Genomic DNA, 25,290 nt, shown 5'->3' with positions numbered 1-25,290 from the left:
CTATTTATGGCCTATATCTGGATTACTAAGTCATTAGTATAGACAATATGGATATCCAATGATAGATATTTCAAGCACCTTTGTAACGACGTATATAAGACCATAATAAGTTGGACCTACAATGGGTCAAAATCGGAAAAAAATTTTAACCCGAATTTTTTTTTCACCAAAATTTTTTTCTAGCTAAATAGAAAAAAACAAAAAAAAAAATTTTAAAAACACATCCAACAATTTTTTTTTCTAAAATATGCAAAAAACAACTTTGAAAAAAAAAAATAAATTTTGTTTACCTAAAAATATTTAAAATTTTTATTTTGAAGTATAATTTGGTGAAGGGTATATAAGATTCGGCACAGCCGAATATAGCTCTCTTACTTGTTTTTAATAAAAAAATTTTCTAGATATTGTAAAACCGCAAATGAATGAGTTCCTTAAATAAGTTATATAAAGCACCATAAACGTTTGATTTAGAAGTGAAAATAAAGAAATAAATTTTAGATTTTAAAACTATTGTTAAATGAAAACTTATGTTTTCTTGATTTGCATATTTTACCTGGACTCAAAATGTAGCAAGAGCATCGGTGCAACTGTACTGGATCGCAGACTAATATATCGAGCCCTTAGCGCCAAATTATCGTAAGCGACATTTTCTAAATGTTTTTTTTTATTGCAAAAATTTAAATTTTATAGACCGACTGATGTTTTAGCGTTCTTAGAATATCAAAATTGTTAATAACTTCAAAATTATAGGGGGTAAGATTTTATCGTAAGTCAATGTTTACATTTTACAGTAAACGAATTGTATAGTAAGCGACACATAGTGGTATAGAAAAAAAAGAAGGAAATAAATCTGTAACTTCTAAACGGTTAGATTGGTTTGAATGAAATTTCACACACGCAAAGAAGAGTTTCAGTTCTGAATATGGACCTCATGGGCCCACCAGGGACGCGACCAAGGGTCCTCAAAGTAGGACACCTCGGGTATGTTACATTTTTAAAACGATCCTATTTCTTCGTTTGTGTTCCGATTTCCAAAAAAATATTTTCATTTAGCGCTACAAAAGACCTAGTCGTAGCTGTCAATTACCTCTTATAGCTTAGGAGATATTCGCATTTGAAAATTAAATTTTCAATATTTTTACCCAACCTACAGCCTTATCCAAATATTTTCCGATTTTCTCCAGTTTTTCTTCATTGGACTAACAATATATGTATGTATGTATCAAATAGAAAAAGAACTCTTTAAAAATAATGACTAAGTCCAAAGTTATATGCATTTGAATTTAAAAAATTTTAAAAAGCCGAATTTTTCACTAATTTTTGGGAAAAAAAGCTGTTTTTCTTTTTAAGTTATCAAAAAAATTTCTAAGAGGATGTATAAGGAATTTATACTTTCTGAAAGCTAAGTTTTCATAAAATATTTTAAATGAAAACAAAATTAAAAATTTTTGTTACCGAAGGAACCTGGTCTAATCAAAACACACCTATTTTTTATGTAAAATTAAACTTTAGGGCAAGAATTCTCAAATCGCATAGTCGATATCAAAATATAGTAACCGATTTTAGATGGCCCAATATGCTTTTGATTATTTTGTAAAGGGTTCCGATAACTCCGACCCTGGTATGGATATTATGCAAAAAAACAAAAATTTCCATTTTTGGGATTTTTCTACACTTTTTTTGGTGATAGCAAATTTCAAATTCGTTTTTATTTTTCCATTTTTAATAGAAAATTTTACATAACTGTGAAATTTCATTAAAAACTATTCATAAATAACAATTTTATTTCAATTCGAAAAATTTGTATCTATGCAAAAATTCAATAAAAACATTTTTATACCCTTCACCTTCGTGAGAAGGGTATATATAAGTATGTCATTCCGTTTGTAATTTCTACATTTTGCATTTCCGACCCTATAAAGTATATACATATATTCTGGATCCTTATAGATAGCGGAGTCGATTAAGCCATGTCCGTCTGTCTGTCTGTCCGTCTGTCTGTTGAAATCAATTTTCTGAAGACCCCAGATATCTTCCAAATCTTCAATAATTCTGTCAGACATGCTTTCGAAAATCAGCAAAATCGGTCCACAAATGGCTAAGATATGAGGAAAAAACCAAGACAACCTCGATTTTTGACCTATATCTGGATTACTAAGACATTAATATAGACAATATGGATATCCAATGATAGATATTTCAAAGACATTTGCAACGACGTATATAAGACCATAGTAAGTTGGACCTACAATGGGTCAAAATCGGAAAAAAAATTTTGAACCCGAATTTTTTTTCACAAAAAAAAAATTGAAAAAACAAAAAAAAAATTTTTTAAAATTTAAAAAAAAATTTAAAATTTAAAAATTTAAATTTAAAAAAATCGAAATTTTTTTTTTTTCCAAAAATTAAAAAAAAAACTGGAAAAAAAATTAAATTTTGTTTAACTAAAAATATTTAAAACTTTGAAGTATAATTTGGTGAAGGGTATATAAGATTCGGCACAGCCGAATATAGCACTCTTACTTGTTTGTCATATTTTTTAATAAAGTATTCCATGAATTTTTAATTGTCAAAAGTTATAAAAATTTTTTAAAAATAGACAAACAGCTTGAACGAAATTATATTATATCGCATCATAACATTATTAATTCTATGTATAAATTTCAAAATAATCGAAAAAACCTTCTCCTGTAAAATTTGTGTTTTGTCGCTAAGGGCTGAATATCTCTCTAAAATATGTGTCACTGAGGAATTTAGTAAAATTTTTCAGAATTTTACAGAATCCACATGATCTACAATTTTTAGTACTCCAGTAAAATATCACATGAATTATAAGTAAACATAGTGGTGTCATAGTGGACCTAAGAGCGTCTGAGTGTACTCTGTAAGCGACCCATGTAACCTAACCTGGCCCTTATGCATGAGAAAAGAGGTCGAAATATCACTTAACTCTTCGTCGTTAAGTGTCATCGTTTATGTTTTTTTTGGCAAAACTTTACCGTCAGGGTGCTTTGGTTAGATGATTTGAAAATTAATTTGAAAATATTGTAAACCGCAGTTTTTTTAAGAGACTTACACGCATTCAATAAAAATTGCACAGAGTGTTTATTGTTCATCGAGTTCAGTATTACTTTGCTATTTCGTTTGTATGGTCAGAAAATTTAGTCAAAATTATTCGATTCATACGATACGAAAGTTTTTAAAATTATTTACCATTAAAAACAAGTAAGAAAGTATGGTCGGTCAAGCCCGACCATATAATACCCTACACTAAGTAAAAGAGCAAAAACATTTTTCTTTTAAAATTTCAATAATTTATATTTTTGGGTTATTTTCGGAAGTGGGCCTTATATGGGGGCTATGAGCAATTATGGAGCGATCATGAAATTAGGTCGTGTGATTTATGTCTATATACAAGCTATGACTAATTATGGACCGATCGTAACAAAATTTGGTGACATGAATTTTGTGTATATAAAACTTATTTGGAGCGGAATTTGTGGAGATACATATATAAATTAAACATTTATGACGGATAAAGTCCAATTTCGGGAGGACATTTGTATGGGGGCTAGGTGAAATAGTGGACCGATTTCAACCAGTTTCAATAGGCTTAGTCCTTGAGCCGAAAAAATAATATGTACCAAATTTCATCGAAATATCTTCAAAATTGCGACTTGTACCTGCGCACATGGTTTACATGGACAGCCAGCCAGCCAGCCGACCAGACGGACGGACGGACATCGTTTAATCGACTCAGAAAGTGATTCTAAGTCGATCGGTATACTTTAAGGTGGGTGTTAGATTAATATTTTTGGGCGTTACAAACATCTGCACAAACGCATTATACCCTCCCCACTATGGTGGTGTAGGGTATAACTACTCCACAAAACACCTTGGAATGGTTTTTTATATTTTTGATTTATTTATTCTTACTTTTTATAATAAACTAACCTTGATTAAAGTTAAAATTCAATTGTTTTGATTTTAAACATATATACACAAAAAAGCGTGGCTGAAAGATTAAACTTATTCATATTGTTCACAAATATTATATATTAATTTAAATACAATGGTTGCCAAAATCATGTAAATATTAATATTAATAAAAAAAACGTGTAAAATTATTGAGATGGTTATGGTAAACATGGGTTCATCTAGGCTAACAGAGGGTTAAAATGACAGGTCCCTTTATATAAAGTGTTTGAACTATTATTGGCTTCCCTTAATGGCTTTGAAGTTTGCATTTTTTAAACTTTATTGACCTACTTCAGTTAAAAATATTTACATGTTTTAAATTTTATTTACAATATTCAATACAATACTTTTATATTTTCCTTGATTCTTCTCCTTCTCCTCATTAAAGTAATCATTCTCCTCACATATGAAACCGTATTTGAAATCACATTTACGATCATTCAATTCCGTGGTATTTTCCCAAAAATGTAAACAATATTCCTCCTGATTCCAATTATCTGGATTACCGGGAATCCATTTGTCAGTAAAAACCGGTTGACTATTGGAGACCCAAGTAAATAGACGATGGCCACCCACAGCACCAATCCACAAATGGGGTGCATGAAAGGCACTAAAAAATAGCACAATTTTATTAAAATGTATTAAAATTATTCTAATATTTTACTTACAAATTGTTTTCTTTCAAAATTTTTGCCACCTCATTGTGTTCCTCCTGGGTTTCCAGTGTTAACAGGGAGAGTTTTTTCAAAGAACATTGTAAAGCAGCCTCATACCAGGAGTACTATTAAAAAATGTCATTTAAAATTTAATGTTTGATAGTTTTTTTCCCTTTAATTTTCAATTAACCTTGTAACTTTCCTCAATGTAATACATGTTGCCATTTTGCGATTTGTACCAGTTCTGATCAGCAGTTTCAACGGTTGATACAATTTTAATTAAGAAGCTAATTAATACCAGATTTATGGCGAGTGTTTTCATTGTGATGTTAGGTTCTATACTAAATTAAATCTAGAATTATTTATTTTATAAAACCAAACCAAAATGTGATTTACTTTAAAACACTATTTCCTTAGTAATAAATATTCTTGGTGTATTTCTCGTTGTAACCACAATTTGAATTCAAAATTGGTTGGCTTTTTTTAATGTCCTGAATACAAATTTAATTTATTGAAAATCACGAGAAAAAATTCATTTCATGAACGAATGTTTGTATTTGATTTTTGTCAAATAATTTTTGGAAATGGTGTATTTTTACTATGATAAATAACATTTTCGCCATTAAAGCGGGAACGTAATCATTTTTAAATTATTTAGATTTGTTTTTGCTTTGCATTATGTGATAATGTAGTATGTGGTTTCTTAGAAATTGATAAGAAATGTTAGTGTAAGAAGAGATTTAATAACCCTTTCGCTTGTATTTGCAAAAATACAGTCATAATTCAAAATTTTCGTATACTTCAAATTCATACTTTAATAAAATAATGTCACTTGAGAATTTGAGACATTTAAAAAAAACATAATTTTAATGAAATACCCAGAAAAAATCTTCATCAAGTCAAATATTAATCTAAACAAGAGTTCGCGAGTTCAACTCACAACTGGGGTAGAAGTTTTTATTTAAAAATGCGGGATTTATTATAGATGGCTTGTTCCATCAGTTTCAAGGTGCGAGAGATGTTTGTGCAGTGATTTTGAAATGGAAGACAAAGATCGCCCAGGCCAGCCAGAAAAGTTTGAAGACCAAGAATTAGAGTCATTACTCCATGAAGATTGTTGTAAAACTCAACAAGAGCTTGCAAAATCATTGGGAGCTACTCAGGCAGCAATTTCAAAACGTTTGCGAGTAACAGGATTCATTCAAAAGCAGGGAAATTGGGTACCATACGAATTAAAGCTGAGAGACCTCGGAAGAAGATTTTGCATGTCCGAAATGATGCAAAAAAAAGAAAATAATTTTTGCTCCGAATCATTACTTGCGAATTGTAAGAGATCGTATGAGAAGCCCGGTCAAACAGCCAAACCGACACCAAAACCAAATATCCGTGGCGCTAATGCAATAATCTGTATTTAGTGGGACTAACTACGAATTGCTGAAATCTGGCCAGACCATCAAGGGAACCTGAACCGAATGGGAAGTTTTGCCTCAGCCACCTTATAGTCACCAATACTATTTCTTTCGATCGATATAGAACGCTCTCTCTGTATGTGAAGCCCGGCCAACCAGCGGAATCGATACCAAAGCCAAATATCCATGGCGCTAAGGTAATGCTCTGTATTTGGTGGGATGAGTTGCTAAAATATGACTAGACCATCACGAGGAAACTGTACGGAACTGTTACCGAAAAACCCCGATAATGAAATATTCCATCATGACAACGCTAGGACACATGTTGCAATACCTGTTAAAAAATATTTATAATGAAGAGGTTGCCTCACCCGCCTTATAATCCAGACCTTGCCCGCCCGACTACTACTTGTTTCTATCGATGCAGAACTTTCTCTCTGAGATACGATTCACTTTGGAATAGAGTATCCGAAGTTTCCCCTTACCCGCCTTATATATATTGATTCCTATGGTTCCAAAGTGGAACAAAGGGCCACAACAAAGTTTTTTCATTGTGATATATCCCATGCTAACAGCTTCACTTTGGCCCAGGACTTTCCAGTTGAGTTTGTTTCAGTCTCGATTTGTCTCTTCCAGGTGTTAGCGGATCTGCTTCTTCTACAACCTTGGGTATTCCATTCAATTGCCATCTTGGCTACGTTGTCGTTGGTGCGTCTGAAAACATTGCCAATCCAACTCTATTTACGATTGATTATCTGCTTATGTATTGGTGTTTCACCTGCTCTTTCCCACAGGTCTCTGTTTGAGATAACATTCGGCCAAAATATCTTCAGCAGTTTTCGTAACGAGCGATTAATGAATACCTGCAAGGATTGCAAGTCGCTAGCTGTGGTGATCCAGGATTCACAGCCATACAACAAGACTTAACGCATGTTAGATGAAAAGATGTGGAGTGTCCCAAATGCTTGATTTGCATATTTGATGCGATTTGTAATATCTTCTTGCAAGCCGCCTGTTGATGACACTGACACTACCCAGATATATATACGATTAGACATCTTCAAGATCTACGTTGTGTATTTGAAACTTTTGATAGTTGGTTGACCTTGATTTTTCCTATGTTAATATGTAAACCTGCATCACTTGCCGTGGTCTGTATTTTCCCTAGTTTGGCTGCCATTTCGTTGAATGTGTGGACTAGGAGACATATGTCGTCGGCATAATCGGGATCCTCAAGGCGTCCAGTTAGGCCCCAACCAATTCATGTGGAACTCCTTTGCATTGAATCGCCTGTCAAATAACTCTAAAACCAGCCCGCTCAGGTCGAAGTTGGGACGAAAGTAATGAGGATAATCTGTCTCTAATTTCGAAATTCCGTGAGGTCACCCTTTTTTGGTACCTTTATTAAGCCTTAAGCAATTCTGGGTTGATGTTATCCATGCCTGGTGCTTTACCATTCTGGAGTGCTTTTATAGCATTAACTATTTCAACCTCTTCTGGTCAGGCCGTATTTATGTCAACTGCAGCATGTGGAGTTACACATTGATATTGCAGGGTTGTGGTGATAACAAACATCGGGTCCTACAGTGGATCGGTTGTTACCAGAGATCTATATAGATCCCTAGTTCTGTACGTATTTGCCACAGCTTGAGTGTCTGACGTCATGCCTTCCGCCCAATATCGATTATTCCGTCGAGCACGATACAGAAGTTTCTCTGTGGGATACGCTTCACTTTCACTTCACGTTCTTGGCATCAAAAGAAGAACAGTTCTTTTATATAGGAATCCTAGTAAGTAAGATGGTATAAAGTCATAGCAGTGGCCATAAGTAAGAATCCTCTTTCAGGACTGATAATAAAAGCGGACATCTCACGTGACCGGATAAAACTGCTCTGGCGGTGTATACATTTAAGTAAGTTGCTTCCTATGGCTCTCAACTTATTGTATATTAGCTTATCACCATGACACAGTCTATTAAAACGTATTATCTTGCCAGAGCCCCTAACTAACTTAACTGATCGCAGCCCTTACGATCATTTTAGTTATACTTTTACTTTAAACTTATATGTACATATTTACTTTAAGACATAATTTGAGGAGTTTGAAATATACAATGGTACCCAAAATAACAAGTCAGAAGGAATGGAGCCTGTACCAGTACAAGTATATAACATTTTGTTGGTGTAGTTTCTTTTTTTTTTTTGTGGAATTTGTTGTGGCTTGTTAAGAGTTGTTAAGATTATGATATATAACCACACGAGAGGCGGCCATTATGAACACAGCAGGAATGTGGGAATCTGTGTTTAAGATGTTTTCTTCATTTTTTGGGGTTTCAAAAAAACGCACACAAAGAACAGAACATCAAACTTCAAATACCAACCAAAAATAATAATAAAAAAAACGCATAAGAAAAATACCAATGAAAACCGAGATACAGACCAAATTACCTATACATTCAAATATTTACGTTCACTTGTATAGGTAGGTATGTATGTGGATGTGTGTGTACATAATTAATATTTACTTTTTCATGGGAGTTTTTTTATTTATGTTTTATTATTTTCTTTTGGTTGTATTGCCACTACCACCACCACCATTCATTTTGGATCATGATGATTATGATCACTTAAGTTATGAGTGTTTCAAACAGAATGATGATCATGCTGCTGGATGCTGCTGTTGGTAGTAGAGTAGTAAGTAGTTGAAAGAGTTGGTATGAGTCAATAGAATTTTATTTCATGTTGTTAATATTTTAAACTGCTACAGTAACAGCTAGTTGTTGTTTCCTACATATAGCTGAAGTATTATTCTTCTTTCCTAATGTTTGCAGCTCTAAAGAATAATGGATCAGTATCTTATTAGCAACTCCTTGGAACTGCTAATCTTTTGAGGCTACGATCATATCAAGCCAATTTCGGATACTCTGTTCTGAGGTGAAGGGTATCCCAGAGTGAGAGAGTTCTGCATCGATCGAAACAAAAGGTTTGGACTATAAGGCGCGTGAGGCAAAACTTCCCAACCACTTCTTCATAAATAGTTTTTAACAGGTATTTACGGCTTCATGCACGGCCGCATATTCTGAGCGTTTACGGTCAATGATGACTTCAAATTGCGTTTAGTATAGGTTCCCAGTGATGGTCTGGCCAGATTTCAGTAGCCCCTTTTGGTCGCATCAAATACAGAACATTACCTTAGCGCCATGGATATTTGACTTTGGTGTCGATTTGGGGGGTTGGCCAGGCTTCAAATACGATCTCTTCATTTCAGACATACAAAATAGTCTTTCGTATGGTACCCAATTTTCCTGTTTTTGGATGAATCTCATCTTGAAGCTAATGAATCTTAGATTTTAAGGTTTTTTTAGAAATAAGTTGCTCATCAAAACAGGATATTTGTGAGAGCGCAACATATTTGCAAGTGATTTTATCATCCTTATAAAAAGTGTAGAGTACTATTTGATCGATTTAAACCTAATACACTTTCATATTTGCTTTGGTTTGCTTTAAAAATTGTACATAACTACTACTCTATAATCGATTTAAGATGTACCTACATAAGTATCGTTTGTTAGAGTAATTTTCTTTGTCGATATTTTTTTTTTTTGTTTTTTTGAAGATGTTATATTTTTCGTTTATGATTTGTTTGCCCTGAGACCACCAACGTTTTATTTAGACTCGCACTCCTAAGTGTTTGTGTGTCCGTTTGTTTGTACAACGCGTTGTTGCAGGTCGAGTAAATGTAGCTTGTTAACCAGGTTGCCTTGTTTATTTAACATTTATATTGTGTGTTGTTTTTTTTCTCTCTTGGTAATTTGATTTTATTTAAAAATTTGGCATTTTTTTATGATTGCTTCTTATTTATTTTTTCTTGTTAAAGGGGTCTATCAAAAGGTCTTGTTAATCGTAACATTTAAATTATAAACATTTTGTGTTTTTGTTTGGAGCTCACACTGTGTCACTATGTTTTTTTTTTTAAAAAAGGCCAGTCCTTATGTTTTCGCCACGGGTTGTACAACCGAAAATTGTTTATTTTGTAAATAAGAAAATAATAATCATAAAAAATGTCCCTCCCTACTAAATTAAAACGATCGTGTGGGGAATATAATTAGTGGAAAATTTTATTATAGTTTAATTGTACAATTTACATGAGAAACATTTTCCGAGCAAACATGTTTCGTTTTCTCACAACGCAACCCACTAAGGGCCCATTAAATAGACAACCTTACTTTGAAAACAATACTAATCTAAGCCAAAGAATGATTCGGGAAATATCTTCACCTTCTTAGCAAAAATGCCAATTAACCAGATCATCTTGTCCATACAAATAACGGACTTATAAATATAATCTTCATTTTTGACTTTAGTTAGACTAATTCATTTTGAAATTTCTTCAAAAAGAACCCTGTTTGTTTTCCTTTGTTGCTTCTGTTTGGTATTTGTGCTCATCCTTTAGTTTGATGTTTGTTTAAAGCAAAAAGTTTGGCTGTTGTTTTAAAAAATTAGAGCTAAATGTTTGATGGTGGTCCTAATATTGTCGGCTTTGTTTGGCCAAAACAAACATTCAAAGTTGTTAATTATTGACACACACTCTAACTCATCACATGGCTTATTGGAGGAAAACGCTTCTAAATCATGGCATGCCTTTTGAAAAGAAGAGTGAAGTCTTTTCTTAAAAAAATCCTTTATTTGATGTGATGACATGGTCATTAGGAAGATCTTGATAGCGAATGCTGACATGGTGTTTGAGTGAGTGTATTTCATTTTGAATTGGTAGCAATAAGATATTGAGAGTTTTAATATAACTGAACTAGAACTGAACTAGAACCTGAACTAGAACCTGAACTAGAACCTGAACTAGAACCTGAACTAGAACCTGAACTAGAACCTGAACTAGAACCTGAACTAGAACCTGAACTAGAACCTGAACTAGAACCTGAACTAGAACTGAACTAGAACTGAACTAGAACTGAACTAGAACTGAACTAGAACTGAACTAGAACTGAACTAGACCTGAACTAGAACCTGAACTAGAACCTGAACTAGAACTGAACTAGAACTGAACTAGAACTGAACTAGAACTGAACTAGAACTGAACTAGAACTGAACTAGAACTGAACTAGAACTGAACTAGAACTGAACTAGAACTGAACTAGAACTGAACTAGAACTGAACTAGAACTGAACTAGAACTGAACTAGAACTGAACTAGAACTGAACTAGAACTGAACTAGAACTGAACTAGAACTGAACTAGAACTGAACTAGAACTGAACTAGAACTGAACTAGAACTGAACTAGAACTGAACTAGAACTGAACTAGAACTGAACTAGAACTGAACTAGAACTGAACTAGAACTGAACTAGAACTGAACTAGAACTGAACTAGAACTGAACTAGAACTGAACTAGAACTGAACTAGAACTGAACTAGAACTGAACTAGAACTGAACTAGAACTGAACTAGAACTGAACTAGAACTGAACTAGAACTGAACTAGAACTGAACTAGAACTGAACTAGAACTGAACTAGAACTGAACTAGAACTGAACTAGAACTGAACTAGAACTGAACTAGAACTGAACTAGAACTGAACTAGAACTGAACTAGAACTGAACTAGAACTGAACTAGAACTGAACTGAACTAGAACTGAACTAGAACTGAACTAGAACTGAACTAGAACTGAACTAGAACTGAACTAGAACTGAACTAGAACTGAACTAGAACTGAACTAGAACTGAACTAGAACTGAACTAGAACTGAACTAGAACTGAACTAGAACTGAACTAGAACTGAACTAGAACTGAACTAGAACTGAACTAGAACTGAACTAGAACTGAACTGAACTAGAACTGAACTAGAACTAAACCTGAACTGTACCTGAACTATAATAAATGTTCTCTTAATAAACTTAGCTTATATTACATTATATACATCATAACTAATGTAACCCCAATTACTTGCAATTCCTTAGAAATTTTTAAGACTTATTGACTCAAAATATTTTTCCAATTTCACAAAAGCTCTGGACAAAAAACAATGTGCACACACCCAGTCATATAAAATACATAATCATATAATAAATAAAGTAAATCCAACCCAGAACGTACGACTACATTACATCCTTTTAGTCATGATACGCTGGAGCACTAAAGCCTTCAAAAAAAAGTGAATGTGTTGTTTAAGAATACAGATGAATTTCTTCATAAGAACTTACATCCCTGCCAGTCTGTTGGGCTGCATGTCTGTGTATCTGTGCTTCTGGTAGGTCTAAACATTTTATTGGCATTTCGCCCCCAAGGGCCTTTAAAATGTTGAACGTTGCATGTTTGAATTTGGTTGCGAAACTTTTTTTGCTTCGTTTTTTTTACGATACACGAAATATAAAATAAAAGTGAACAAAAATACGTTTTTTCTTTTCTTTTTTAAGTTCTTGTTGAACTGATGAAAAGTTTATAAAGGTTTATTATGGGTATCTATAGGTAGAAAGGCAGTGTGTTGCTGCACTTGCGAGTGTGTGTATGTTTCGTTTCCAACCTAAATTGAGTTGTGTGTAGTGTGTGAAATTGACTTTGGCCTAAAATTGCCAGACTATTTGGATACATTCATGTTGTGCCTTAGCACATGTTGGCTTGGCTTTTATATTTTTTTACAATTTCTGCGCATTTGTTCTATGGCGTGATGCATAAAATTAAGCGATTTAATTTTAAGCTTTAAAGTTGTGAAAAATAAATGATCTACATAATGAGGGTAAATCTACAGGAAATTTTAATCGATTCAAGTGTGGAATAGTTTATAGCAATCCTTTGTATGTTCATAACTCAGAATTTAAGATATTTGAACTGATTACAAAAATAGTCTTCACTATATATGGGTATTATCGAATTAATTTACTGAAGTAAATTACAAGAAAGGAAACAATTTGAGAGATGAAAACCTGGTTTAAGATTCCTCACTCAAATGCTAAAGTTAGTTAAATACCAAAGCTAACAAGGTGAACGAACTCGTACTATTAGACTATTCGGTATCCACAGACGCTGATTGGAGAGGTTGGGACATTTGGAAAATTCACAATTTAAAGATCTTCCAGGAAGGTTAAGTTTGATCTATTCAATCAGAATTAAAACACCAATATTTAGTGCCTTTATAAATCTAGATTGTTTCATTTGTATAAATTTTATCAACACTTAATTAGCAATAAGATGAAACCAAATTAGAGCGGTATTTCATAGAATAATTTTCTGTAGATTTTTTTTTTAATTTTGTGTTCTGAAATGAGTTTCTAAGAATCTGTGGTTTCTTTTATGTTGTCTTTATTTATTTTTTTGTTGATTTACCTTAAATCTTTTGGTGGGCCACTAAATAAAGACATAAAACTTTGGCTACGCAATCATTAACTTTGCACGCTTATGTTAATAATGACCACCAACCAAACGTTTTTTTTTTCTTCGCAGTTTTGCTGTTTGAGTGTATGTTGTACCTTTTATGGGTGATGATTTCAATCAAGAAAGTATATTAAATTTATTGTAACGTTTGTCCAAGGGGATACAAAATTCTTAACTTATATCTCTGTCATACTGTTCATTTGTTCATCCTAGAATGAACCAATGGTCCTTCGAACCTTAGTTTGCTTTAGACCTTCAATGCTGTAATAATCTCCCTCCTAAAACATCTACTAGTAATTTAATTAAATTCTAGTTCTTTAGACTTCCAAAATATATGTTTCAATATATGTTTTTTTAGGTTTTAAAAAGGTCCTTCGAATCATAGTGTTAACGATTTATCAACAAACTTAACATGGTTCTTTGGAACAGCACATCTACTTCTGATTTCATGTCATTTAGTAGTACATGACTCTTTGGTTCAACCAATCGAAATAATCTCCTCTATAAATCACTTCGTATGGTCCTTCGTATTTTTGGAGGAGTATTACCAGCTTATCCAAAAACTAAAGCTGATGAATGCCTAGAAGATGGGTGCCATCTTTGATGGTGGGCAACGGTCATATTGTTGAAGCTACATCTGTCGAATTGGATGTCATTTATTCGTTTATTTAACTGGATGCCTCGTGGATTTAGATTATGCCGATTGCATATGTCTCCTACTTCACACATTCAACGATATGCCAGTCAAACTAGGAGAAATACAGACCACGACAAGTAATACTGGTTTACATATTAACATAGGAAAGACCAAGATCATGCGTTTAAATACTACCAACTACCAAAAGTTTCAAATAGACAACGTAGATCTTGAAGATGTCCAATTGTTTATTTATCTAGGAGATTTAGCGAGAAGATATACAAATCGCATCAAAAAGGCAAATCATTTGGGACACTGAAAAATGTATGGAAATCACCCTAAATTCATCTGAAGACCAAGCTCCACCTCTTTTCATCTAACATGACTTCCATCCTGTTGTATGGCTGTGTATCCTGGAACACCACAGCTAGCGACTTGCAATTCTGGCAGGTATTCATTAATCGCTCGCTACGAAAACTGCTCAAGATATTTTGGCCGAATGTTATCTCAAACGGTGACCTGTGGCAAAGAACAGTTGAAACATTCAGATCATCAATTGTAAATGGAGTTGGATTGGTCATGTTCTCAGATGCGCCAACATAGCCAAGATGGCAATTGAATGGTACCTCAAGGTAGTAGAAGAAGAGGTAGACCCACTAATACCTGGAGGAGACAAATCGAAACTGATACAAACTCAATTGGAAAGTGAAGCTGATAGCACGGGATAGATCACAGTGGTCCTTTGTTCCATCTTGGAACCATAGGAATCAATATACTGAGCCACCAACGATTTCTGGATGACAAACAAAATTGTTGAATTTGAGACGGTAACAATCCACATGAGATCGAACAGCATTCAATGCATCCCGGACAAGTGGAGTGGATTTTTTGCTGGCAGAATCTTCGGCACAATTTCTGGATGACAAACAAAATTGTTGAATTTGGGACGGTAACAATCCACATGAGATCGAACAGCATTCAATGCATCCCGGGCAAGTGGTTTGGTTTTTTGGCTGGCAGAATCTTCGGCCCATATTTCTTTGAGAACGACATTGGCCAGGGCATTACCGTCAATGGCGACGATATACGCCGATGATTACCGACTTCTTTTGCTCTGAATTGGATGATATGACGACATGTGATTTCAACAGGACGGCGCTACGTGCTACGCAGCTCATGTAACATTGGACATTTTAGGGCATGGTCATCTCATATGCAGATAATATGAATTTGCCACCGGGATCAAGAGATTTGAACCCGTTAGACTTTTTTTTGTGAAGTTTTCATAAGTCGCAGATCTATGCGAATAAGCCACAAACCACAGCCAACATAGCCAATGCTATCGCTCAAATTCAGACTGATTTATGCGCCAAACTCATAGAAAATTGAGCATTTCGGATGAGCGTCACTCAGTGAAACCACTGCGGACATTTGCACGATGCTATATTCCATACATAATGACATCTATAGGCAGAATCAATGAACTGCAAAACAGATTCATAATAGCAAACAAACGAATTTGTTGCCAATAGAATGGTTCTGTGTTAGTGGCCGAATTTTACAGTTGTGGCTACAAAATTTTAGAAGTGGTAACAAAAGTTTGGTTGCTTCAACTGAATTTCTTTTTTAACCACTGATATTCTGTTGTTAGAACCGAAAAATTCTATGTGTGCAACCGAATCATTTGATTGCCAACAAATTCGGTTGCTATTACGAATCTGTTTTCTCTGTGTAGGAAGACCTTAATAAAATATGATTCTGTTACTGCACAGAGAAAACATATTCGTGATAGCAACCGAATTTGTTGCCAATCGAATGATTCGGTTGCACACATAGGATTTTTCAATTCTAACAACAGAAAGTCAGTTGATAAAGAAGAATTTCAGTTGAGGCAATTAAACATTAGATACCCCTTCCAAAATATTGTAGCCACAACTGTAAAATTCGGTCACTAAGATAGAATCATTCGATTGGCAACAAATTCGGTTGCTATCACGAATATGTTTTCTCTGTGTGTTTTCGTAATCTTCTAAGGTTTTAAGATTTCTGAGAGCTTTTATGTCTCTGTATAAAAATGGTCCTTCCGATCTCTGAAGCAGCGTTACCAACTTATCAACCAACTTAACATGTTTCATTAGTTAACCCTGGCAGGCTACAACAAACGCCCTCTATAAACATCACTTCCACTACAACTACTACTGATTTCATAATCTTTCTACTCCTTTAGGTTTCCCAAGTCCATGTAGTTGTTATTGCTATTGCCCAATTCAATGTTTATCTTGTTCTTTTGAGTAGTTTTTTTGTTTAAATCACCAAAGAAACCAAATTCACTTTGTGTTTATATTTAATACACCTACAAAAAACCCAAAAAAAAACAAGAATAAAAAGGCAAAAAATATAAAAGATCCAAATATTGTTGTAGTTGTTATAACTGATGCTGCAGCTGATCTGAATCTTTATTGCCCTGCGCCTACCACACACTGATTTTGATTCTGGTATTATTGTGGGCACATAAAAGAACCATCACCAAAAGGTTTGTTTAGCTGCCAAACAATAATGAATCTGCTGCTGCTGATGATGGTGATTCAAATGCTGCGGCTGCTGCTGCTGATGATGATGATGGTACAACAATGACGATGAAGATGATTGTGGTGACTTTGTTGATATGCTAACAATGATACAATATTATGTTGTTTTCTTTCTCCCAATTCATTGGTTTAATATTATTTTGTACAATAGTTACCTGTAACCCTTTTTTTCGTATAAGAACAATTTTAAACGTTTTCTGCTGGCTTTTTTGTATTGCTATTTTTTGTGGAAACTTCTTGGTTTGGATTTTTTTGGCGGTGGTTCTGTTTGGTCCGGTGGCTTGGTTGAGGCAAAAACGTAGTGGTCGCATGAAGTTGAAAACAATTCTTATTGTTTTGTGGGCCACCCAAATATTATGATTAACTATATCTGCTTGGGTTTTGTGTGTTGAGAATGTGAATGTTTGTAGGGCTTAAATATATACATATTTGTAGTGATTTAAACTGATAGCAATGATGAAAGGGAGTATGCTTTTTTTTGGTTTGCTTGTGATTATTTGGCCAAAATAAATTTCTTGCAGATTTTATTAGTAATTTGAGATATGTTGAAGAAATACTTTGACTGAATGAAATTAAGTATTCGGAAACAGTTTCAGTATTGATCAATGATTATTGAGCTGAGAATTTGAACCTTGTGGTAACAAAAATTGTTGAAAATTTTTAGTTCTAAGTTAATATAAACTTAAGCATTTTATAAGTTATAGAGAATTATGGGACAAAATCCTACTTCAGGCTACCTAACTTCATTTCGACAGCTTCTACAGTAATCGTTAAACAGTATGCAGTGTCTTGTAATCACGACGGAATTCTATAAGTAGTTTCGTCCAGCCAGCATCGTATACGGGCCAGCTCGACTTCGCGATAACAAAGGTGGATTCATTAGTCCACCTGTTTTGGTGGATGCACGGTTCCGCCTGAAGGTTCTTCATTGCCCTTCAGGCGGAATTGTTGAGGTATTATCGAATATCTGGAGATATCTGTATATTTACTGATAGCAAAGCTGCCGTTGATGGAATAGCGGATGTCTTCACGACATCTAGGTTAACCGAGGAATGTCAGGTATCCCTAAATGAGATAGCGATACATTTTAGAATAACGCTTATGTGGGTATCTGCGCATGATGGAAATCTGGGTAATTGTATAGCAGAGAAATCGCCCAATTGGGAAGCAATGATGGCTGAGGAGGCGATTGATCCCTTTTCTGGTATTTCCCTTGCATAAACTATATGAAACTGCACAAAACAGGTGGACTAATGAATCCACCTTTGATATCGCGAGGTCGAGCTGGCCCATATACGATGCTGGCTGGATGAATCTACTTATAGAATTCCGTCGTGATTACAAGACACTGCATACTGTTTAACGATTACTGTAGAAGCTGTCGAAATGAAGTAGAGGAGGAGACTGCGTTTAACCAATTCGGCCAATGCGCGACTCTGACAAACTTTTGTAATCCCCTTCCTCTCGTGTTTGGATGAGTTATCAATGATGAATCTGAGACGCATCCATTCCTTCATCAGATAATCTGGTTGGTTGACCTTGGAAACGACGGATGTGGTATAAATATCCTGCTGTTTACTTCTTGGGTATCACAATGGGATCAGTAATTGGATAAAAGTGAGCTGCCTAAGCGTTAACATTTAAATTATATTCTTATATTTAATTCACAGGCTCTTGCTATTACTGTCTCTTTATTTAACCACGTTAAGACCGAAGACCCTCAGAAAATATTCAACTTACTACAGTAACAAACAAAAATATTCAGATCTTCAAAAATATAGGAATACATAATAATTATTTCTGGATAAAGACTTGCAAAGGAAGTTGGAAAGGAACATCAGGATACCGATGCGATATTTTACGATGAAGAGCAGAAGTAGATTATATAAGAGTTGTGATGTCACTGAACAAGATGCTACTTTTAAGCCTCCGAAAAAGTAGTAAATATTATTAAGTCTTGTGTCAAATGAACCGGTTGGAAGTGTGTATAAAGATAATCCCTGAAGTGAAACTATTCTAAAGAGTAAGATGGAGATAAGTACGCACAGTGAGAACTTACTGATTATATAGACTCTCAAGCCACTAGGGTGCTGACAAACTGTTCCAGGAAGTTCTCCAGAGAATAGATTCATTCAAACTTCAGTAATGTGAACTGTCTCAATCAAGTTAGAAACGATTGAATAATAAATTGGCTGGACAATAAAGAATTCTAACTTCATTGAAACTGAGTAGCTACTAAAATTTACCATTTCTGAAGGATTTAGAGTCTCACCTCTTCAACCGGGAAATATCTAATGATTTAACCAGCAGATAACATGGACAAGTCTCCATTAGAACATGAAGAATATGACATGTGTATGGTCTTCCAATAGGGACTTCCCAATTTTGACAGTTGATAGCGGCCATGTTGTTGAAGCTGCATCTGTCGGATTGACTGTCATGTATTCAGTTTGTTTCGCCAAATCACCAGTATGAATACATTGACCATACCAATACACATAAGATCCAAGAGCGTCCAATGCATCCCGAAAAAGTCACTGTTTGGTGTGGACTTTGGGTGTTCAAGGGCGAGCTCTATAGGTCGATGATTACTAAGTTCTTTAAGCCTTAATTGGTTGCTATGGACACCAAGGACATGTGATTTCAACAGTACGGCGCTACATGCCTCACATGGGCATTCTGCACCAGCTATTTGAAGGCATGGTCGACTTACGTGAAGGTGTGACAAATGTTGGTTCAATAGAACTTGTCGTGATGTAGTTCGAAATAAAAATAGTGCATTTCGGAATTGGTGCAGAAATAAGAATCCCCATACTGATCAACTCCGTAGACAGGCACGTAATGACTGTACGAACATACTCGATCGCGAAAGGCTTAACTACCAATATCGCATACGAGATAGAATACTTGATGCCCCAAAAAACAGCAAAAGTTTCTGGTCCTTTGTCAAGAGGATTCGGAACAACACCGGTGCTTCAATCCCTCCCCTGCGTACGGGTGACTGCATTGTAAATGAAGCTAAGGAAATGGTAAACCTTTTGGCAAACATTTTTTCTACAAATTCATTTCTTCCCGACTGCAATCAATCGGTGCCAGTGATACCCTCTGTATCTTGTATTATGCCTAAAATATTCTTCTGAACTCGGGCAGTTAAGAAAGTTCTATCCGGACTCAATGTGAATAAATCCCCTGGTCCCGATTACATTCCAGCACTTGTTTTAAAAAAATGTTCATCGTCGCTGGCCCGTCCACTTAGGAACCTTTCTTACCTTTCATATCAATCTGGGATTTTCCCCAATTGTTGGAAGGTTGCCAACGTCCAGCCAATCCCTAAAAAAGGTGATCCCACCAATCCCGAAAATTATCCCCCAATCGCAATTTGTTCGGCGCTCTCGAAGGTTATGGAGAGCATGTTAAACTATCACTTTGTCAATTATTTAGAATCGAACAAACTTTTAAATGACAGACAATATGGCTTCCGTAGTAGTCATTAAACCTAATGGCGTTTAGACCTAATGGCGTTTATTTCTGAACAGTGGTGTCAATCAATACACCGCATGGGAGAGAGTAAAGTAGTCGCACTCGACATTTCGAAGGCATTCTACCGGGTGTGGCATGATGGACTAGTTTCGAAATTGACCTCGTTCGGTGACGGGGTAGAATTTTCTAGTTTCCTTCGTGGTCGTACTATAAGGCTAGTAATAGATGGTATTTGCTCCGAGAACTTCATATTGAACTCTGGAGTCCCCAGGGTTCTGATCTTTCTCATTCCCTTTTTTTAATTTTCATGAACGATTTACTAACAATCACTTCAAATCTCATTTATTCTTTTGCTGATGACAGTAATATCTGTCACTCATATTCATTCGACCATAGACCTACTATTTCTGAGATTAAATTGTCAAGAATGAATATGGACGACTCGATAAATCGTGACCTTACAACAATCTCCAGATGGGGTGAATTAAACCGAGTTAATTTCAACGCACTCAAAACTCAGTGCTGCCTATTGACACATAAACGTCTCGAGATTTCACCAGAATCAATTCTTCGTATGGGTAACACAACTGTTGGTGTTTCAGATAACCTTTTGATTCTAGGTACGAGAATACAGTGTGACGTCCGTTGGAATCGTCATATATTCGATATTGCGAAGGAAACTTTTAGGTGCTTGGGTTTCGGACATATTTCTCCCCTTCCGATCTTATTCGTATATACATAAGCTTCATTCGTCCAAAAATGGAATATAATTCCCACATATGGGTCGGAGCTGCAAGGTCAAGTCTAGAGCTGCTGGACCGGGTTCAAAGAATGGCGGTTGATCTTATAGGTGATGAAAATGTTACCCGGTTTATCGATACTTTAGAACATCGTCGTAATGTGGGTAGCTTATCCTTATTTTACAGATATTATCACGGGTGTTGTTCAGTAGACATAAGTAATCTTATACCCAATACGCGCACTTTCATTCGGAACACACGACTATCACACAGATCGCACTTATTTGCTATTAATATGAGTACCGATCGCACGACACATTATAGGGAAAACTCTTTTTTTGGTCGAACCATACGTATGTGGAATCTACTACCTGCCAACGTATTTCCGTTGGAATATAATATTTATCAATTCAAGTCAAACGTCAACAAACACTACTCCCTCTTTCCTCCTTCTCACAACTTTATTTCCTAAAATCAACACAATGCATTGCATATATAGGGGTATCACCTGAGTGTTGGTTATACAAAAAAAAATAGAGCTTGATCGATACTTTAACATGGAGTATCTCGATAAAAACATAAGAACTGAACATTTATCTCCTTTAAACGGTTTTCCATAATAGTGGGCCAATATCTCTGTGGCCAACTCACCATGAAACTTTACATGATTGTGCAGCTCAATGCAAATGATAAAACATTATTTTCCTCAGTTCAAAAATCATCATCATTAACATCTTTAGCGACGTTTCGAATTTTTGGAGAAATGGATATTGGAAAATTTTGGCAAGCAATATTTCCGTTTAGGGAACGACGCGAGGTCAATCCACAATAGGTTTAGTATGTGGGAATGTATTCACAACAAGTTACAGTTTGGAGTAAAGGCTAGCTTCAGTAAGATGAGCACTACAGATCAATGATATCCAATATCTTTAGACGAAATTTTTGATTAAATGGATTTTGCAAAATTTTGACGAGGACAATTGAGAAAAAAAAAGATGGAAATAAATCTGTAACTTCTAAACCCTTAGTCCGATTTGAATGAAATTTAACTTGCGCAAAGAGGAAGTGTTGGTGAGTTTAAGTTTAAGCAGGGCCAGGGGTCCCCAAAGTAGGACACCTCGGGTATGTTCAATTTTAAAAATGATACTATTTCTTCGTTTGTGGTTCGATTTCCAAAAAAATTACACATATATAATCTTCTCATTGATCACTACATAAAACCTCGTCGTAGCTATCAATTATCTTTTATAGCTTAGGAGATATTCGCATTTGGATATAAAATTTTCAACATTTTTACCCACCTTACTCCAGTTTTTTGATGACCGCAATTCCAAATATTTCCCGATTTTCTCCATTGATAGCTACGACGAGGTTTTATGTAGTGCTCGATGAGAAGATTCTGTTTATGTAATTGTTTTGAAATCGGAACACAAACGAAGAAATAGGATCATTTTGAAAATTGAACATACCCGAGGTGTCTTACTTCGGGGACCACTGGTCCCGCTCCTGGTGGGCTCATGAGGTCCAAATTAAAAACTTAAACTCGACTACACTTCCTTTCTGCGCATGTGAAATTTAATTAAAATCGGACTAAGGGTTTAGAAGTTACAGATTTATTTCCATCTTTTTTTTTTCTCATACCACTGTGCGACAGTATCATTGGTCCGTATTTGTTCGAACATTTTGTTGCGAAGGCTATCTTCAGTAAGGCGATCACTTCAGATCAATGATATCCAATTTGCTTTAGTCCGAAAAGTTGTAGACGATGTTCCAGCAGGATTGAAATACTTGATCTATGCCACGGGGTCACTGACAATTGGAATGCTGTGCTATATTAAGAAGGAAAAGCTCTCCAAATATTTGATCTTATCATAAAATATGACAGCTGGGTTGTTTAAAGATCTCTTAAATTTCAATTGTGAAAGTGGTTTCAACCTCGATTTTTTTGCAGTGTAGTTTTATACGATTTTAATGGAGTCTTTTGGTCTAAACTGTTTGTTCTTTAACTTGTTTGTTTTATTGTGGTCTTTTGGAACATAATTTATGCACATTTCTTTATAAATAAAGCAAACTAAGTAAGTAAATCCTTTTGTTGTTCTTGTCATATCCTCCAGCTCGTTTGCTACATATTTCTACAGTTTTGGATGTTGTTGTTATTGCTTTTACAAACTACTTTGTTAATCTTATCAAGAGTTAATGATCTACAAAACAGAACAGAACAGACGACGAAAAAGAACTTGAAAATTTAAACGGGAGCACAACATCACTAGATAGTACAACAGCAAGGCGTTTAAAGAATAAGATGTGATCATTTAATGACAACGTTATAGCAGTAACAACAGAAGGCTGCAGACCAAAAAAAAAACAACCACCAGATCTCCGATATCTGATTGTTGCATCTTACAATAACAGCTTCATAAATGTAAATTAGAGTTCATTTAGCATTTGGAACTATGAGCTCGTAAATAAATGTCAAATGACATTACAATCATTGTTTAAACTAAAACTCAATTTAAAGACTACTCTGACTGTCTCTCTAAGCAAGCAACAACCAGAAGCATTAATGTAGAGGCATGAATCCTTGTTTTAACTGTTATTGCACTCCTTTGAGGTTTTTTTTTTTTGTTTTGTTATTGGGCTTGTTTGTTTTCCATGCCTTATCCGCTGATGTGTCTGTGATAATAAAATGATGCTGTCAGTTTGGTCTTTTGTTTCTCGTTACTGTAGACAATTTTAAAATTCTGTCTTTTATTTCCAACCCCGTTACGGTTCATTCTGCCCGTTTGTCTGTCTTTGCTAGTAGAGCTCGAGTGTTGTTTGCTTTTTTTCAGTTTGCAACTGATGTGTGAGGTAACATTTATTTAAATTTTTATACTCGTACGTAACTTCCAAGCATCACATGGTATTCTATGTATTGTATATGTTAATATAAAGATCCAGCAGGCATGTTGTGAGTTTTGTTCTCATTCTCGTTACAATATCAACCCATCATTTTCGACCACAAAACAACGGAGCAATGCAGAGATAACCACAGATGATAGTGATAATAGCTTGTAAGAACAAAATTAATTGTCAGCAGCATAAACAGACAACAAAAACACAATCTAAAAGAAAAAAAAATAATAAAAAAGGGAACACTATCCAACAATAAGTATAAAACAACAAATTTACAAAACAAGTTAAATTGTCGTTAATTTGAATTGATGATGTTTGAGAGATACTCTTTTGTACACTGAGCAAAATTAACCCTTTAATGCATGATTTTAGCTATTATTTTTCTCTAAAGTATCAAATATTTAGTTGAGTTTTATTTTTTATATTTCCTTTAGCTTTAGTTTGATTCAGAATTTCTTTAGCTGAAACTTTTCGTACTCCAATTGATTTTTCGAAATTAGAATCTGAATTAGTATCAAGCTTATATTCGTCTAAAATTAAGTGGAACTGGAATGTAGACAATTGGCAACAATATGCATTAAAGGGTTAATTATTGTGACAATTAAACTAAATTTTATTTGATCGTATAGACTCTATTGTGAATTAAACAGACATGCAGTCTAAGAGTCTAGGAAGCTGAAAGATAAATGATCTTTTGAAGATTTATTTCATATTTATTATTCTAGAAATGGGAAAAACTAATATAATTTATTTAACCTTACATTTGCAACGTTGCCTTGCCCTACCCTTGTCTACCCCTATTTTTGACAACTTTATTTGTTTTAATTAAAAACAAATCTAGCTATCTGTCCCCTTGACTACTTATTAACCATTACAACAACTATTTGTACTTAATCTAACCTTGACCACCCAAAAAAATTTAATTGCTTTTTATTAAAATTTTTCGTATTTTTATTTATTTTTGGTTTGTTTTTAGTCATTACAACTAATCTAGTTTAGTTAGCCATAAACAACGTTTAAATCTATATAAACTTGTTTCACATTTTAGTTGTTGTTATTGCTGTTAAGTGCACATGGTTTCAATTAATAAATGTTTGTTAGTTCCATAATCTTATCAGTTTTATGCAAATTTTCTTGTTGTTTTTGTGGTATTTTTATTATTTTTTTCTGCACGCTCGCAATGCAAGTGCAAATTAAGCTGCAATAAATATGCAAATTTTATGCTTTTTTTTAAACAATTTAATTTTCAACACTTTAAAGTTTAGATCTTTGAGTTTGGGTTTGTTTTATTTTTCATATATTTTTGGTAGGTTTAGCAAAAAAAAAAAAAGGAAGGTTGAAAACATATTCGCTTATAAATATGTATGCATTTAAATGAAATTGTTTTAATTTATGTTGATGTAGTGGGGGATATTTGGAGAGACTTAATGCAGAGTTTTTACTTGACACTGCACGTTTTCCGAGTAGATGTTGAAGCGATATTGTGAAATTTTGCAGACGATCACTGTATTTGAGCTTTGAAACCCCC

General features: G+C 34.5%; 1 protein-coding gene across 1 annotated transcript; it reads right to left on the bottom strand.

Moving 5' to 3' along the window:
• Positions 1-4,290: 4,290 nt before the first annotated feature.
• LOC135951650 (lectin subunit alpha-like) lies at positions 4,291-4,956 on the bottom strand. Its single transcript, XM_065501335.1, has 3 exons — positions 4,825-4,956; positions 4,647-4,759; positions 4,291-4,588 (listed from the first exon to the last, which is right to left on the bottom strand). Exons 1-3 carry the CDS (start codon positions 4,954-4,956, stop codon positions 4,294-4,296), a joined length of 540 nt encoding a protein of 179 aa, XP_065357407.1. The 3' UTR covers positions 4,291-4,293.
• Positions 4,957-25,290: the final 20,334 nt, after the last annotated feature.

Source organism: Calliphora vicina, chromosome 2 (assembly GCF_958450345.1).
Source record: "Calliphora vicina chromosome 2, idCalVici1.1, whole genome shotgun sequence".
NCBI classification, from domain to species: Eukaryota; Metazoa; Arthropoda; class Insecta; order Diptera; family Calliphoridae; genus Calliphora; species Calliphora vicina.
Note: the sequence above shows the minus strand (reverse complement) of the source record. Positions and strands in the feature narration are given on the sequence as shown.